This window comes from Carettochelys insculpta, chromosome 7 (assembly GCF_033958435.1).
Source record: "Carettochelys insculpta isolate YL-2023 chromosome 7, ASM3395843v1, whole genome shotgun sequence".
Lineage (NCBI taxonomy): Eukaryota > Metazoa > Chordata > Testudines > Carettochelyidae > Carettochelys > Carettochelys insculpta.
Window position 1 is genome coordinate 31,116,721 of NC_134143.1, and position 16,951 is coordinate 31,133,671.

The 16,951-nt window shown below is 41.3% G+C and overlaps 1 protein-coding gene across 1 annotated transcript in view; it reads left to right on the plus strand.

Moving 5' to 3' along the window:
• The first annotated feature begins 2,255 nt into the window (after positions 1–2,255).
• Positions 2,256–16,951, plus strand: part of COL13A1 (collagen type XIII alpha 1 chain) — a 118,395-nt gene continuing 103,699 nt past the window's right edge. Inside the window, exons 1-4 of the mRNA XM_075000245.1 lie at positions 2,256–2,276; positions 7,020–7,055; positions 10,259–10,285; positions 15,025–15,075. Of these exons, the coding sequence (XP_074856346.1) occupies positions 15,046–15,075 (30 nt within the window). The 5' untranslated portion in view covers positions 2,256–2,276; positions 7,020–7,055; positions 10,259–10,285; positions 15,025–15,045. The remainder of the gene's footprint in view (positions 2,277–7,019; positions 7,056–10,258; positions 10,286–15,024; positions 15,076–16,951) is intronic.

The following is a 16,951-nucleotide window of genomic DNA, read 5'->3' on the forward strand; positions in this document are numbered from 1 at the left end:
CACCTATGTAGCTCTGCACAATTCTGAAATCTCACAGGGTAGAAGCAGTAAATATGAAGGACTAGAAAAAAATCCTGACTATTTTCATGTAGAAAAATGAGGATAACAGTGTGTAATTTCCATGGATAATGTGCCATATACTGAATTGGACATATTTTTAAAAGGAAAAGAAACAATTGCAAATATATGTTGTGTGCATACCTGTGCAACTTTCTGCCACTCAACATTGTTGCTTGATGCTTAGTCCTAGATGAGCAATTTTCAGTTTTGAAGATAAATTGTGCAGACGCCTTTCTTTCCAAATGTTAGCCAAATGCAAAATCTCAACTCGGAGAACTTAAATTTCAGAATAATGTCCCAATTACTGCCAGAATGTTCCTAGTAGTAATTATATTGCCGCTGTGCTAAGAGACCTTGAAGAGTATGAATCAGAAAAAAAACTTTGCAAGGACTGAAGGAATATTCCACAAACACTAATTGATACAAAGGAATACAGTAACTATTACATTTTCAATTTTATAAAGGAACTTTTTGTATTACTGTACAACATAATAACCATACGGAATCTCTGCAACAGGACATGCACAGTTAAACATCAAGAAATCTTTTGTCTCAAAGTGTAAAAACTGCATTTTGTATTATAACTTAGGCAAGAAGACTTACAAAACAATTTAGAGAGGTCATTTTAAGGAGAATTAGTTGCTCCATTACAGACTTTTTATTCCCTTTTGACATACTAATTCCCCAAGCCCTCAAATGCAAAACTTCCAATGACTTCAGTGAGAATTCTGCCCAAAGGTTTGCAGGCACTGTCTCAGAAATACATTTAGGGATTAATTCTATATGCAAGCTTGGAACTGCCCCAAAGTTCAGCAGATTTCAGCTCTGTGGTTTTGATTGAAGCCTACCAAGGACACAATTTTGGGCATGAGTTTGGGTGGTACTGTAATCAAGCTCTGTCCATAATGCCAGTGCAGGTGTAAATTACTGCCAGATGACCAGAAATTAGATAGTTAATAATGCCAGTACTTGCATTAGTACTGTTACACTAGAGTGAAATGAATGGGTCAATTCAAACTTCTCAGTCAGAGCTATTTCTTCAAGCAATCTTCCATAGGCAGAAAAACACAGAATCACATCCGTTCACATTTACATTTTCTTTGCAATCATAAGGGCAAGAAACTCAATATTTTAATGAAAGCTTAAATCTGGCAAAAACAAATGGGACCACCAGAGAAGTGATGACACAGTGTGCTACTGTACGCCATCTTATTCTGACCTCTGAACCTGTTGGTATAAACAACTGTTTAGGACAGGAAGCAAAAACACTGTAGCCAATTGAAATAAAAAGATGAAATTAGGTGGGCTGAATTTAATTAACCAAAGTGGAACTTTTCATGGGCTCTCAGGATAACCACACCCTATTCTCACTAAGAATGCTATGGAATTTTAAGGGATTTTAATTTTGTGTTCAAAAATCACAAACATAACTTCAGTATGAAATCTTTAATCGAAGCACAGTTTCTAATACATGACAGTGGTTGCCAAGATTGCCAAGGCTGTAGTCCAAAAAGTGAGAAACAGGAGATGAAAACACCCCCTTGTTATACTTGTTCCTAGGCACATACTGTCAGATCAGCTGAAAAAATTTAAAATCACAAGTGGATTAGAATGATCCTGGTCTCACTGAATTTAAAGTGGAAGAATCTGATATTTCTCTAACACTTTTGATGTAGATAGGGTAAATTGAAAGTGGGCAACCTGTAGATATGTAACTGGTGGGAAAGAAAGAGGTAGTTTGGAGGTTCTCAAACTTTTTCATAGTGTGAACGGCATCTCAGATTCTGAGCCCCCATGCCTCTACCCCATGCCCCCAATCATGATCATACAGTACCACTATGGCAATTCCAGAAATTCTGTACATGAACAATTAATATTCATCAGATGGAAACAAGGAGAAGACTCAGTCTAAACCACATGACTACCTAGCTGTCCATGGGCTAGCAGTTACCCAGAGACCCCATTTTGGAAATCACTGAAAGAGACATAAACTAATAGAACTAAAAATTTAAATATGAGTTGGAAAAGTGGAGCAACCAGACCTGGCTAGTGTGAGGCCTGTTTTGGAGATAAAACAGCTGCCTCCTCATTGCTTATACTTGATTTTGTTTTTATCATCAATGCTTCTCCTCCCTCCCATTCCCCCCGAGTTTTTGTGCCAACTTTGTCTTTTTTGTGTTTTATTTCAGGGCCCTACAGGAAGACCGGGGCTTCCGGTAAATAGCTTTCTTCTTTCATGTTATTGCCTTTTTGTTTGCTCTCTTTCTCTCTCTGACAGTAGTTTGAAACGCAGGCCTCAAGGCTGTTTAAACTGGAAGGTGGTACTGGTCTCCAGTGGTAGAACTAGATTAGATGAAGAGCATGTTCTAAATGAGATATGGATCTCAACAGGACAGGAACAGGAGGACCTTGGCAGGACAGTGTTCCAAGAAACACACTCTTTATAGGACCCTTTTGTGTTTGGGAATCATGTGGCCTTTAAAGATCACCTTTCCAATATGAATCACCTTCCCTGTCTAAGAACCACATTTGTATTGTATGCTCACTGACAGGAATCTGAGCTTCTACAGGCTTTCCAGGAAAGATTGGACGTTCTATTTCAAGCAGATACCAGGATGGATTTTGCAGTGGTTTGGATTGTTTATTTTAACTCTGGAGGAGCTTGGAATACAGGAAGCATCTATTTAGTCCATGCTGATACAGGAAGTGGATGTAAGAGGGACATATAAAGGTCAGGCCAGGGAGAACTGATATTCAGACACCACATGAAACAAGCCAGGCCTCCTCATGGCTGCAGTAGAGCCAGCTTATGACCAGTCACACGGTTAGTTTCTTAATGTATTCCTAGTTTCTCTTTCTCTGTGTTACATTGTCAAACTGGCTTCTGAGTTAGACCAAGGGCTACGTGCTTCACTTTTGCAAGTGTTCTGGGCAGGGAAGAAATCTTAAGAGCTGCTTGCCTCCTCCTCCACTTCTGTGCATAGCTATACAGGAGCCAGGCAGAATGGTGATGCAGCATTTCACGGAGAAGGTTTTCACTGTCATGATCCATGTTCTTCATTGACTTCAGGTTAGATTAATCTATTCACATAGGGTTACCATATTTGACCTTTCAAAAACAGAACATTCTGGGAAGGGTGTGTATCAGCATCTACCAACTTGCGTTGTATTAATGTATTATACATACCCTGTAACACATTAATACACCATGGGCTTGTCTACACTAGCTCCCTACCTTGAAGGGAGCATGGTAAGTAGGGTGTTGGGAGTTTATTAATGAAGTGCTGCGGTGCATATGCAGCACTTCATTAAGCAAATTCTCCCCCTTGGCAACTTTGAAGTGTTACACTTTGAAGTTGCGGGGGGAGGGGGGCATTGGTTTGCTTAATGAAGTGCTGCATATGCACCACAGCACTTCATTAATAAACTCCTAACACCTTTGAAGTAGGGAGCTAGTGTAGACAAGCCCCATGAGTTGGTAGATCCTGATAAAGATACGCTCCCTCTCAGGGATGTCCTTTTTTTCATATGGTAAACCTCATTCATGCTATTCATGCTGCCCTGGATTGATGAATGATTGCAATGGGTGTAGCACAGTGTCCCACTTCACAACTAGTAAAAGCTTGTGCAAAGTGCTGTGTAAAACTGCTGGCTCCCCCTTCAGCTAAGGTCCAAATTCAGGGTTTGGCTCTAATTTACAAAGCTCTTACAGTCCAGGGTCAGATGCCTCAGAGTAGCCTTAGCATTAGAGTTTTTCCAAGCCAGCTGGGCTCCTCTACTGGAGAGACTCAGGTTAAGACTTTCAGGCTCAGGGAGCAGAGCATTTTCCACAACAGGAGCTAGGTATGAAACTCTTTGCCAGAGAAGATCAGACCCAGCCACAGCCTGACCATAATCTGATCCCAACCACTACAACCTTTGGATGAAGTCTCCTTAGCAATGACTTCCACAAAAAGAAAACAATGATCCATCCAGTGCCTCAGGAAGGAGAAGTAAAACATCTTTTAAGGCCACTCAGACCTTCTTCATAACAGTTGTTTGGTACTTAGATACTAAAATGATAGAAGCCACTTTAGAAATACAGCAGGCTGACAGGCCTAGGAGCTACAAATACAATACATTTTATACATACAGTGCTAGCATATGGTGCAGAACAGAACTATTATCCACAGTAGAATGTATTTCCTGGCTTCACATCATAGACAAATCTTTCCAGTAAGCATCTGGCATCTATTTGCTGTACTACTGGGACCATTTCCCCTCTGCTAGTATTGTTGAGAAGACCCGAAATACTGTGTAGCCAGATATCAGACACAGCGCACTCATAGATCATTTCATGATGAGGTATGCGGTGTTTTAACATCATATATTGTATCAGCCACTGTGCAGACTAATACCAAGTACAGCTCAGTACTACACACTATCAGTCATTGTATGGTCAGATACCAGTAAGAGCACAAAGTTTCTCAACAACCAATCCAAAAGTCTGGAACGTACTTCCTCCATAGATCATGAGAGTTTGACCCTTGTCATCTTCATAACAAGGTGCCGAGCTCAGCTGTAGAGGAAAGCAAGGTCCAAATTAAAGATCAAGAAAACTCACCAGCAAGCTCCCAAGCAGAAGCCAAGAAATCAAACACCATGAATTTCCTGTCCCATATGGAAAGAAATCCATTGTTTTCTGACTAAACCGTGTAGAGTAGCTAGACACAGAGAGAGAAATAGATGAAATAGCAAGTTGATCTGTACAATATAAAAAACAGAATTTGATTAAAAAAATGCATATTGTCTCCTTGCACTTTGCAGTCACACACCATCTATGTAAATTTAATTAAACTGCTAGTATAAATCATCTAAAGTACAACTGTTGCCACAGAGATGGGACTTCGATTTATCAAAACGTGAATGTGAAAGAAATGCCCATGGATCATGAAATAGTATTTGTCTATAACGATGGAGTTTTTAAACCTCTAAATACTTTTATCCCATTACATTTAAATCTTGTGGAAGTGAAGTATATGTAGGACAGTAACCTAAAGCATTGTTATGTGCATCAGACAGGGAACAAAGAAAGATTACAGAGCAACAGTGGCAGCAAAGTACATTCCTTGAAGGGCGAGAAATAATCTGCCCACTTCCCAGATTTCAAGATAGTTGTCCATTTTGCTTTTTTCTACATGCTGCTTTTTGCATCACTGGATAGCAGAGCAGGCAGGCAGGCCACAGCAGCAAAACCACCATCAATATAGGTTGAACCTCCCTGGTCTGGCACCCTTGGGATCTAACCGGTCTAGAACCAGGAAATTTGCCAGAACAAGGACAGTCAATGCTTGCCCCTCTTCTCCTGGCTGTTGATCACTGGGGGGGCTCTGCTGTTCTGGCCCACTGGGATGCAGGGGTTCCACTCCAGGGCTCTCTTCTTCCCTAGTCCACCAATGTACCTGATCACAGTCTGCCAGTTTTCCACCCCATAAGTGTTCCAGTTTTGGAACACCTATGAAGTTGCAGATGATGCCAGACCAGAGATGTTGCTGGACTAGGGAAGTCTGGATTAGAGAGGTTCAACCTGTATTGTTATATATATTCTCATTTGATTACAGGCACTACTAAGGGAAAAAAAGGACGTCTCAACATTTACCAAGATCAAAAATTATTTTCCTCAGCAGAGTTACCTGTGCAGTTAGTATATATCCCTGACTCCTAGTGATCACTAATGGACACAGCACTGAGGTTCAAGTCCATTGCCATGATTAAAGGGATAGTGAGAGAAGAGAGTCAAAGATTTAATGTTGGTGATACAGATGTGTTCTTCTGGGGTGCTGTAGAAAACTGTATTACAGGGAAAATATATGAGAAGGTACAACAGAAACATTGATTGTAGTTATTAGTGAAGTTTAGAAAAAAATCAAATTGATGATTGGACACAATACAGAGAGAATTTACAATGTCCTTTTTGCAAGATGTATGGAGAAATCCAGAGAACAATGGACACCATAAATAGTTCTATATCCTCAGCATATCAGCATACAGACCACTAAGTCTGCAGAATGTTCACTTTTTTGTGACCAAGCACACAGAGGATTTCTTAAAATTCTGTAGTTATATGAAGTGGATGAGACTTGTAGATGACCTATGCTCCATGCAGAGTACAAGGGTTAAGTAGTAGTCAGTAGCATAGTTAAATATAAATATACTTTAAGACTCAGAACTAAAATCAGCATAAATGGCTAAGAATATGTCAATGGCATTGTGACTTTCTGCTCAGTTCAAGCATTGTCACATATATCCTGAGGCAGGCACATTCATGCAGCTTCACTTAATAATTTTCATACCCTAAAAACACATGGGGCAGCATTCTTCAAGGCTTAAGGGACATGAGCACAGCCATTAATATACATTATGCTAGACACGACATTTCCTATGTTAGTTTGTTATCCACATTAGTACAACTTTCCATTTTCTGAACTACTTAAAAATGTGGACCTGTCCATGGTCTCTGAGAGTTCTGTCTTAAGTGATAAATGCTCTGTAAATAAATAGCTACTATTCAGATTTCCTTGGAAAGAAAGATGTGATAATTTGGTACTGAAGTAAGTAGTTTCCGAAGAGCTAGATTATAGAAAGTGTTGAAATTATTATTAGATTAATATTTGGATCACGACCTCTTGCCATTGGTCTTCCTCTGTGACTTGAGTGTGCTTTTTTGGTTCCTTGTGCCTACATAGCAAAGATTTAAACTGATGGCTTATATACACATCTGCACCCACAGGTTTACATATATATCCAAACAGACATATAAGTATATTTAAAGCATGTTCAAATATGTATGTATCACTTATCAACATAAGTGCACCTACATACACACCTTCATTAATGGGACACGCATCTAATTTGTGTCATTTTGTAAACTTGTTTATGGCCAGTTTCCAACTGCCGTCTGATTTTGCATTAATTGTTAGGGAGACAAAGGCGCCTTGGGAATCCCTGGAAGACCGGTGAGTTACAACCTCTTGCATCTGCCTGACCTGACTGACACTTTTTTCCAAAAGCTTGGATGTCTGTGGGTCGTTTGGGGTGATACTTTCGTTACTTCAGGGAAATGACTACCCCAGCACCTTGCTCCACTTTAGGATCTGGTTTGGGTATGCCAAGGGGAAAAACAGCAGCCCTCATGAACAAAGCTGAGTGGACTGCTACTCAGATCTGCTTCCAGGTTTAGACATTCTAGGCTGCAGAGCCTCTCATTTGTGATAGAACCAGGCTCTGCTCTGAAAATGGAGGCACTTGCCCTTGGTAAGTCTACTGGGGGCTCTCAGTTGAGACACTTCTGTTCAGAAACCAAATCCCAATGAGATTCTTGGGAAGGGGTCCTGGCTATATTCTGAGAACACTCCCTGAGGCACCATGCATTCCAGTGGTGCCACATGTGGGCTGCCAATAGTTTCTTCCTACCTTCAATATATATGCCTATGTGTCTTGGAAGATAGAGGCGAGACAAGCCCCCCCACAACCTTTAGATCTGTCTGTTCACCAAAAGTTACATAGCTCAATAACATCTGTAGCCTTTTCTCAGCCTATGGATGTACAATGTCTGCCCAGCATATTGGCTCCAATGCAGCCCTTCTGTAAGACAGTGCACACAAAGTGACTGTGAAACTTTGAAGAGCCAGGAAGCGTGTGTCAGACAGCATCACATCAGCACCCCAAACACCTGCGTGTGAGTTGTGTGGCTCTGCCTTCTCTTCCCTCTGCTCCCTCTTCACAGAGTTGTTCTCTTTATTCCCCACACATGTTGATGTCTTTCCTAGAGGGTAATGTAACAGCCTCGGGGAGTGAGGTGACATGCCACCAAGTTCACCCTGGAATGCGGACAGGTCCTGAATCCTTACGCTTTTCTCTGGCTGAGACACCTGCAGTATGACAACCGTACATTTCAGAGAGAAAAACTGTGTTGCCACCTGCCTTCGCTCCTTGCCAATTTCCAACTGTTTCGCTAGCCACAGCTAAATTTACCTGAGTTTCCGCTTGGATATCTTCCTCTCAAACATTCTGCACCTTTAAACACCTTATAGAGGTCTCTGTGTGGATGAGTGCCTGAGTTTGATGCTTGCATTTTTCACAGGCAGCTGTAACATAGAGTGGCTAAAGTGGTCATGCCATAAGCGATTACACATCCTTGGCCAGATCCTCCACTGGGTAAATCAGTGCAAGTTCATTGCAGCTAATGGAGCTACACCAGTTTACACCAGAATCTAGCTCACAGTGTTTGTAATGGAGGTTGATTAGCAAGAAGTTTTCTTTCAATAGACATGTACCAACATATATTATTAACAATTATTGGCATTAGATGACTCTTTACATCTTCAAAGCATTTACAAACATTAATAACATAGACAGCTACTCACTCCCTCAGTGGTGATGAAAATAATATAGCAAAAATGTTAGCAAATTCTGCGGTTGGGATGGGCATAACCCTGGGTGGCTTGTTTTTAAAAAAAATCATGAGCCACTGTAGTTCAGAGTTGAGTCCCAATTAATCCAAGCCCCCAATGTGTAAGTGGGTTTCATATCTCCATTTAATGCACTATGTTTAGGACTTCCTTAGTACTATGTCTGGGTAACTGTCTCTCTCCTACACCACAAAGGTCTTGTCCCAGTGCTTTATTGATACTGAAAGCCTGCTGTGCCTGAGAGGGCCAGTCATTTTCAGGACCACTTATATTACCATACTTAAGATGATTCAAGCAATAATAGTATTTGTTCATGATGCCCTTCTGGTTTGATCTTGTGTTGCACAGACAACATGCCTTTGAAAGTAACTGCTGCTCTCAATAATATGACACAACAGAATATAATGTAGGGTATCACAGTTAACAAGGATAGCTGCCCTAGACTGAGCTGGAAACCAGATACCATAGTGGAAAGATTTCTGTCTTTCTCATTGTCTGCTTATTTATATGTGCTAGAAGAAGAGAACCAAGTAAAACAGTTCTTAGACCCTTCCAGGAGGCCAGAGTGACTGTTGCAAATCAGCTGGTTCTGCAGACTTGCCAGCCCTTGCCAGCATGGGAGTTAAAGTCAAGCTTGTAAGCAAACCTCAGGCTTTTGGTGGGAACATAGGCCACTAACCACAGCACTTTCAGATGATCTCCTATTTAAACCTTAGACACTCTCTCTTCATCAAAGACCCAGTTTTGCTGCTCTTCTTCTAAATGAGACCTTACTCTGTGAGTAGTTCCATTGACATCAGTGAGACTACACATGTACTAGATCATTTTCAGTGTGAATAATAGTGGGAAAATAAGGTCCTACCATAAAACATACCTGTTTAAATTATAATTAATCTATCTAGAGTGATTACTCTCTCAAACATATTTCTGCATGTAAGAAATTTAGTTTGCACATGCACCCCACATATTTTACACAGTCAGGCCAGACATTGTACCTAATTTCCTTCTTTGAGCCAGGTAGAAGAAAAAGGGAAGAGAAAAAAATAAGTAATTTACTACTGCTACAGTAATGAAAACTGTCAATTAAGCATATTCCCCTTCCCCACCCTCCCATTCAGTCAGATAACCTTCCTGCCAGCTCAGTCACCTGTTTATCCCCTCTGCCCTTCCTCTGTGACGCTCCACTCTCACACACCAAATAGGTGACCAGGTACTTCAGCCACTTTGCCAGTGTGACTGACTGTTGGCCATGTCCATCTTCAGCCAGTATTCTGACCATGATGGCTAATCCCACCCAGGGACTATCACTCCTGTGGGCAGCCATGCTAAGTTTCCTTGTCAGCTCTGCTGCTGCTGCCTCACTTACTTGTGACCTGTCTCTGACCCAACATTGCTAACTATGGCAAACTTACCACTAACACCCAGCCTCAGCTTCTCCACCACCACCACTTGTTAAAATCAAGAACTGATTATCTCATGATGTCTGAAAACCCCATTTCAGCTGCCCTTCCTCAGAGACATCACTGGGACAGCTGATCCTGAGAGCAGTGGGAGAGGGGAAAGCAAAGGTCATTGTGCTTACATGTGAACCTTAAACAGAGCATGCTTCAGTGTCCATGACCTGTTTTTTGTGGCATTGTTTTGTGTTAGGGTTTAGTGTGCTATTAACATTGATTCCTGTGTTTGTGTCTCTTTCTCTCTCCCCTTTACCTTTTTGCATGCCGCTGCGACTGGTGTAATTGACCCAGGGACTAAAGGGGCAACCCGGAGAGAAGGTGAGTCAGTTCTTTCCAGCTCCTAATGTCATACCTTGACCTCTCTCAGCTTCTCCTTCAGCCACCTGAAATCCCTTCACTTCAAATCAGAGCAATTGAAAAACTGTGCCCTTAAAGTCCTCTTTGTGTTTAAACCATGCAATGCTCTGAACTGTTGCCTCAGTTCTTCTCACAGAGTGAGTTCATCTCTTGAATTCCTTCCAGCCCACACAGCCTCTGAGGATGTTGAAATTTTTGTTTACTATGGTTAATTAACATAGTAAAGGCTGAGTTTCAGGGGTGAGTGGGCACACTCATATTTCCAGCTGGGCCTTCATGGTTTTTAACCATTAGCTTCTTCACCACTGACAGGTGGGCCTGGTAATTCCAGAAAGTGTGCATATGCAAATTTGATAAGACATAACAGTTATGTCCTACCGGTCCATCCAGTTCCCATGTGTTGGGTTTTTTCCTGTTCACAATTCCTCTGGTCACACACCATGGCTCACACCTCGATTGGAGTATTAGCTGCTTAGTGTGGAGGGAGGACAACGACAACCAGGGAAGCAGAAGAGAGATGGCCACTCCCCCCTCCATCACAAATACACACTTTTTTCCTTCATTCATATATTCTCCTTTTAAAAAATGACCCTCAAGTACTTCCTGTTGCTCTGGGCTGAGGTGAATGGCTGCCTAAACTATTTGAAAGATATTGAATGCGTTTTTTGTCCCTACATAGATCTGGTAGTTTGCAAAGCCACCATATATGTTACATTGGTGACACAAATGTAATGAAATATTCAACAATTTGTGTCTTCAGCTGCCACTACATCATACACTCAAAAGGGAAAGATAGGAGAGGGAAAGAAGTTCGTTGCATTCATTCAGGCAGCTTCTAACTATTTGGAACACTACAATGAACAGAAAAATGTGTAGAAACTAGGAAATGTCTAGATGCTCACCCTAGTGTTTGAAGAAACATCTGTAAAGAGTACAGTATTGGCAAACCCATTTGAAAGCCTATGAAAAAGATAGGGATCACAATAGTAATGTATCTTAAGGAAGGGCAAGGCAACATGAAAACCTGGTTCTTCTCCTTCTTCTTTGCCTTCTGCTTTTTCTTCATCAGGACATTTCCTCTTCTACCCTTTTTGGGATCTCCTGGTAGCCAATCAGCATTATCAAATCATCCAAGATTCCAAACCTCCCTTGACAGATGATGTACTTGAATCACATGATAACACTTTTTCCATTCAGTTCAAGAAGGATATTGATAAAAGGCAGAGGGTTCAGAACAGAGCCGTGAGAATAATTTAAGGAGTAGAAAACCCATAGTCGTGGACTCAAGGAGCTTGATTACTAAGCTTATGTAATGATTTCATTGCAGTCTATATATATATATACATGAACAACAAATATTTAATGATGGGTACTTCAGCCAATTAATGAAAGATTTAATGGGATCTAGGGCTGAAGCTAGACAAATTTAGATGGGAAATAAGGTGTACATTTAACCATTGGAGAAATAAACCATTGGAACAACTAAGCAAAAGACATGGGAGATTTCTGATTTCTGAGTAAATAAAAACTGGATATAATTGCTAAATGATCTGCTTTAAGAAGTGTTTTAAGGAAAGTTCTATGAGTTGAGTTATGCAGGAGGTGACCCTTGATAATCACAATGGTCACTTCTGGCTTTGGAATCTATCACTTGTGCCTATCAGTCATGCATTATGTATTATAAAGCATACTGAGATATTCTGCCAACCACATGACTTGGGTTAGCCCTGAAACTTTGATGGCCTCTATTTTTCCAGGAAGAACTTTACTGGGTTTTTTTCTTAATCCAAAATGAATGCTTTTGGAAATAGCTACAAATGAGACTTTTCTACTCCACAGGCTCTGGCAGGTCATAGCTGCTTCTAGATGGCCCAAAATTTCCCATTTTTGCTCTTGATTTCTTCACTCAGTTTCTCTCTTCTTTTCTTGATGGATGGGGTAGTTAGAACAGTCTTCCTTGAATCACTTTGTGATTTCTTTGACTTTTAGCTGTGGAAAGCTGAGAGGCTTTCTTCATAGCCAGATCAATCTTCTCTCTGAATGCTTGTCTTTCTGTGACTTAAAATCCTGTGTTCAACCCCAGTTAATAAAGTTTACTCCTGTAAAGAGAAAGTAACTTCTATAGATCCATGGACTAATTATGCTAGTCTTTCACTAGCAATTAATGCAGCTCTTTAACATTATTAATCTGCCAAAGTAGATCTGAACATCTCAGTGCAGGGAAAGCTGCATTTCAAGTTGGGGTGAGGCCACTGATGTTCGGACCTATCACTGCGTTTGAACACAGAAAGCATCTTTTGTTGTGGAAAAGTTTCCGTAGCACCACAGAGTGGTAAAGATATTTTCCTGGGGTGGGCGGAGGGATATGGCCAGATTATGCTGCATTCCAGTGCTCTTTGTCTGTAAGAATTGTTCCTACAGCAGGTGCAAGCTAGAGAAACTGTGGCAGCTTTAAATTGCAATAGAGGCCAGTATAAACCACCCCTGGCTCCCTCCCAAGGCAGTGTCAGTAGTAAGAAAGGCATGAGGCTGGGTCAGCAGAGGAGTGAGGCTGGGTCAGTGGAGGACTGAGCCAATGTTCTTTATTGTATTTGTGAATATGTAACATGCGGCTGGTTCAGCAAGTCACATCCCCCTCTATTAGGTAACCCCCATGAGGGCTCAGAGCCTGCTATTGCTACTGGCCAACAGTTATTCCTGGGGGTCCCATATTAGGGTTATGTGCTTTTGGTGCAGCACCTGCATCTCCCTAACATTTGTGCCATAGTGCAAAAAAATTGTGCAGTCAAATGACTTGCATGTGCAAGGTGGTGTGCACATAAAATGGAGATAGGATTCACACACCTTTGAGAATTTGACCAAAAGGTGTAGCTACACTGCAGTAAAACACCTGCACTTGGCCTGGGGCAGCTGATGCCGTCATGCAGGGTTCAGGCTGCAGAACTGTAAAATTGCAGGATAGACCCTCTGGTTCATATTGGAGCCTGGACCTGAGGCCCCACAAGTGGGGAGGGTCCAAGGTGCCATGCTCCAGCCTGAGCCCAAATGAACACACTTCAGTTTTATAGACCTCCAGACTGAGCTCTGTGAGCCCAAGTCAGCTGACTCAGACCAGGCTGTGCTGTGGATTTCTTATTGTCATGCAGGCACACCGTAAATGTCCATAGCTGCATATGATACATGATTAAATCATAACATTTTGTCTACATGTCCATTCCTGATTATTTTAGAAACAATGCTGGACCATGCCATTATTTCTGCACACAGTACAACAAGCTGGTTCCACAATGGGGTTATTTAGTTTGCTTTAGACTCAAACTTTCAAATTCCAATCTGGCCACTAAATGTCATTTGATCCATTCATAAAATCATAGGTACTAGATTTGAAGAAGGTCTTGTGGCTCAAGCAGCCTGTCTCTTTCACCTTACCCTACTCTGTAATATACAGTGTGGTCTCAAAGGTATATGCAGAACTGTATTAACCAGCCAGTATTTTAGTATTTCCAGTCATGGTGCTTTCACAACTGACCTCCGGAGAATATTCCATCCTAATAGTGATTTTATATCTTACTGTCACATTGTTCCTTTCATTCCAGAATCCCACTCACCACTTCATAAACTCAATATAGATGTACTTTTTGAGTTTATAGCTGCCATTGAAATGCAGATGCATTTGGGATAAGATATGAAAGGTGTTTTAAAAACACACCACGATAGACTGAAAAAGGAAGTGAACATCACTATCCTTGACTCATTTTCACAAAGGAAATTTAGGAGGGCAGAATGTCATGAAGCGTAGTAATAAGACGGCCTGACAACGAAGGCCTGGTGTGAGGCACAACATTTGGAGAGGGAGCAAACATACACAGCCGAACAGTTTTCAACATCGAAGGGAGCAGAAGAGATGCCAGTGCATGACACCAGTAGCCATGTCTGACTACAAGCTGAATTAGAGTTTACCACCCAGGACTCCAGGGATAACACTGCAGCTCTTATTAGAAGTGCCACAGGATCTATAATGATCACGAGAGATCAAGGGCCTCTGTGTTTCATATTATTCAAAAGCATTTTACATAATTTTCCTTGGTGAGCACCTCAATTTTCCCTTATTCAGCTGTGCTGCATAGCTTTACTCCTAGTGATGTCTCCGTGCAATATTCAGTCTCTAGATTAGGGCTGGTGAAACTTCAGGCCAAACAAGATGGATCAAATAGAGGAGAGGCAAATGTGTATTTCCAGGGCTCTGGGAGTATGCAGGCATGAGATTCCCTTCCCAGGGATTCATAGCGGTATCATCTCTTAAGGAGGATAGGACACTTCAAAATGGCCTCCTCTCATGAGCAAGAAAGATGACTTTTTTTTTATCCCAAGCTCTAAGCAATATCGGTTTGATTACTTGTGGTCTCTACAGAGAATGAGAACATTGATTATTTTGATGTCCTTTCATTAACTGTCTTTCTTCTCCCTCCTCATTATCTTACACGATCACATCTCTCTCCGCCCATTATCCACTCTTGTTCTTGCCTTCCTCTCACTTTTTTCTCTCTCTTTTGTCTTCTTGCTAATTCTTTCAGATCTCTTTCTCTGACTTCCTCTTTCTCTTTCCTTCTTCTGCTTCCTTGCCTTCCAGTTTTTTTCCTTTTAAATCTTCCTTTTCTCACACATTTTCTGTCTCTCTTCTTCCCTCTGTATATCTGCAGGGAGCTCCAGGAGAAGCAGGCATGTCTATCATTGGTCCCCGAGGCCCACCCGTAAGTAACTTTTTTCTCTGTTTTTGCATGTTGCAGGGTGTGGGTGAATGACCAAAAAAGACTAGGAGGGGTACCAAGTCAGCAGCAGCATTTCCAGAGGAGCAATAACACTGTATGATGTGGTTTTCCTGTTTGGCTAGGTTTGGTTTTATACAGATATTATTTACTATATATAATGAAATTACAGCCTGTGGTGCTGGAATTAATGACCATCTAGTCCTCAGCAAGGAAACTATATGTTTTTTTCCAGTGGGCTCTTCTCCTGTGTTTAAAAGGAAGCAAAATAATCCCACCTCTTGGCAGCTGGACTGTAACCTTGCTGTGGGTACACTCTTCACTTTGTCTTCTTTGGCTGAGTACTCTTTGCAATCAGTCTGGTAGGCAAATGGTATTGCTCCACCTTTACAGAGAAACAGGTCTGGGATGAAGGCAGGGCAAATGGCTGCTGGAAATAACAAAAATGGGCAATTTTGGACTTTTCTTGAAAAATCTAATTTCTTATTCTCAGCCCCAAAGTTTTCTGTCACTGAGCAACGTTCTTTGGCTTTGCAGAAAACAATGACCTTTATTTTCATCGCTGTAGTTTTCTTAATGGGAGATCATCTTTTAGGGTATTGTGCTAAACTGTAGAAGTTGCCTCAACCAGGATGTTCTTGTTAGACTACTATCAGCCGCAGTAAGGAAAAATTAAACATCAGACAGGTTGGGAAAGAAGACTTCAACAAAATGTCCCTCCTCACTACCCCAAGGTGAGACACATTGCTCACTCTCTGCGGAGACTAGAAAGTGGAGCTATTCTTTGTCACTAGAAAAGATATGTTATTATCCTGATCCTATTAGCCAACAACAGGGTGTCCTGCTGTTACTAGCAAAACATTAATCACATCTCTCTATTAAACATAACTACACACCTTTAATTTTCCATGATAGTCCGCATAAATACTTCTGACAAGTATATTATAAGAAGTCTTGCAGACTCAGGATACAGCTACACTACTACAGAAAGTCTACTTAAGCTATGCAAATATAGAGTTACCATAGCTGACATTTCAAAAAAGAGGACACCCCTGCAAGTGTGTGTATCTGTATCAGGATCTTCCAACATAGCATAGCATATATACTACAGTATGTTAACACAGTGAGAGTTGGTAGATCCTGATACAGATATACTCCTTTTCAGGGACATCCACTTTTTATATGGTTAACCTATGCAACTACAGATATGTGAGTAATGCAGCTGGAGTCAACATACTTTAAAGTTGAGTTACTGTGTGGGGGCAGGTCATGGAAGAAACTTTCCCATTGACTTCCCTTACTCTTTTTGTGCAGGGTCGAATAAGAAGATTGATCTGTAGTTGATTTAGCAGGCCTTAACTAGAAGGTGTTAACTAGACCTGCTAAATCAACCAATAGTGGACCTCAGAGCATCAATCCAAGCTGTAGTGCAAATGTAGGCTTAGAATAGCAGACAGAGGAAAAGAGGTTGATGTTCAAGACTGAGGTGTTTCAGAAGAGTTGTGGTGTGATCCAGGAACATAACAGCAAATGGTATTGAAGGTCAGGGTGCATCAACAGTGCTTGTACTGCCTGCCCTATGACAGCCTCAGAGTGGATTAGTTCCTTAGTTAACAGATAACTGAATTAGCACACAATGGAGCATAAGAGTGATAGGTTTGTTCCTTTCCCACTTTCTCATAATAGAATCATAGAACAATAGAGCTGGAAGAGACCTAAAAAAGCCATTGAGTCCAGCCCCCTGCTCTAAGCAGGACCAAACCCATCAGATCAGCCCTGCCAGGGCTTTGTCGAGGCGAGACTTAAACACCTCCAGGGATGCATACTCCACTACTTCCCTGGGTAGACCATTCCAATACTC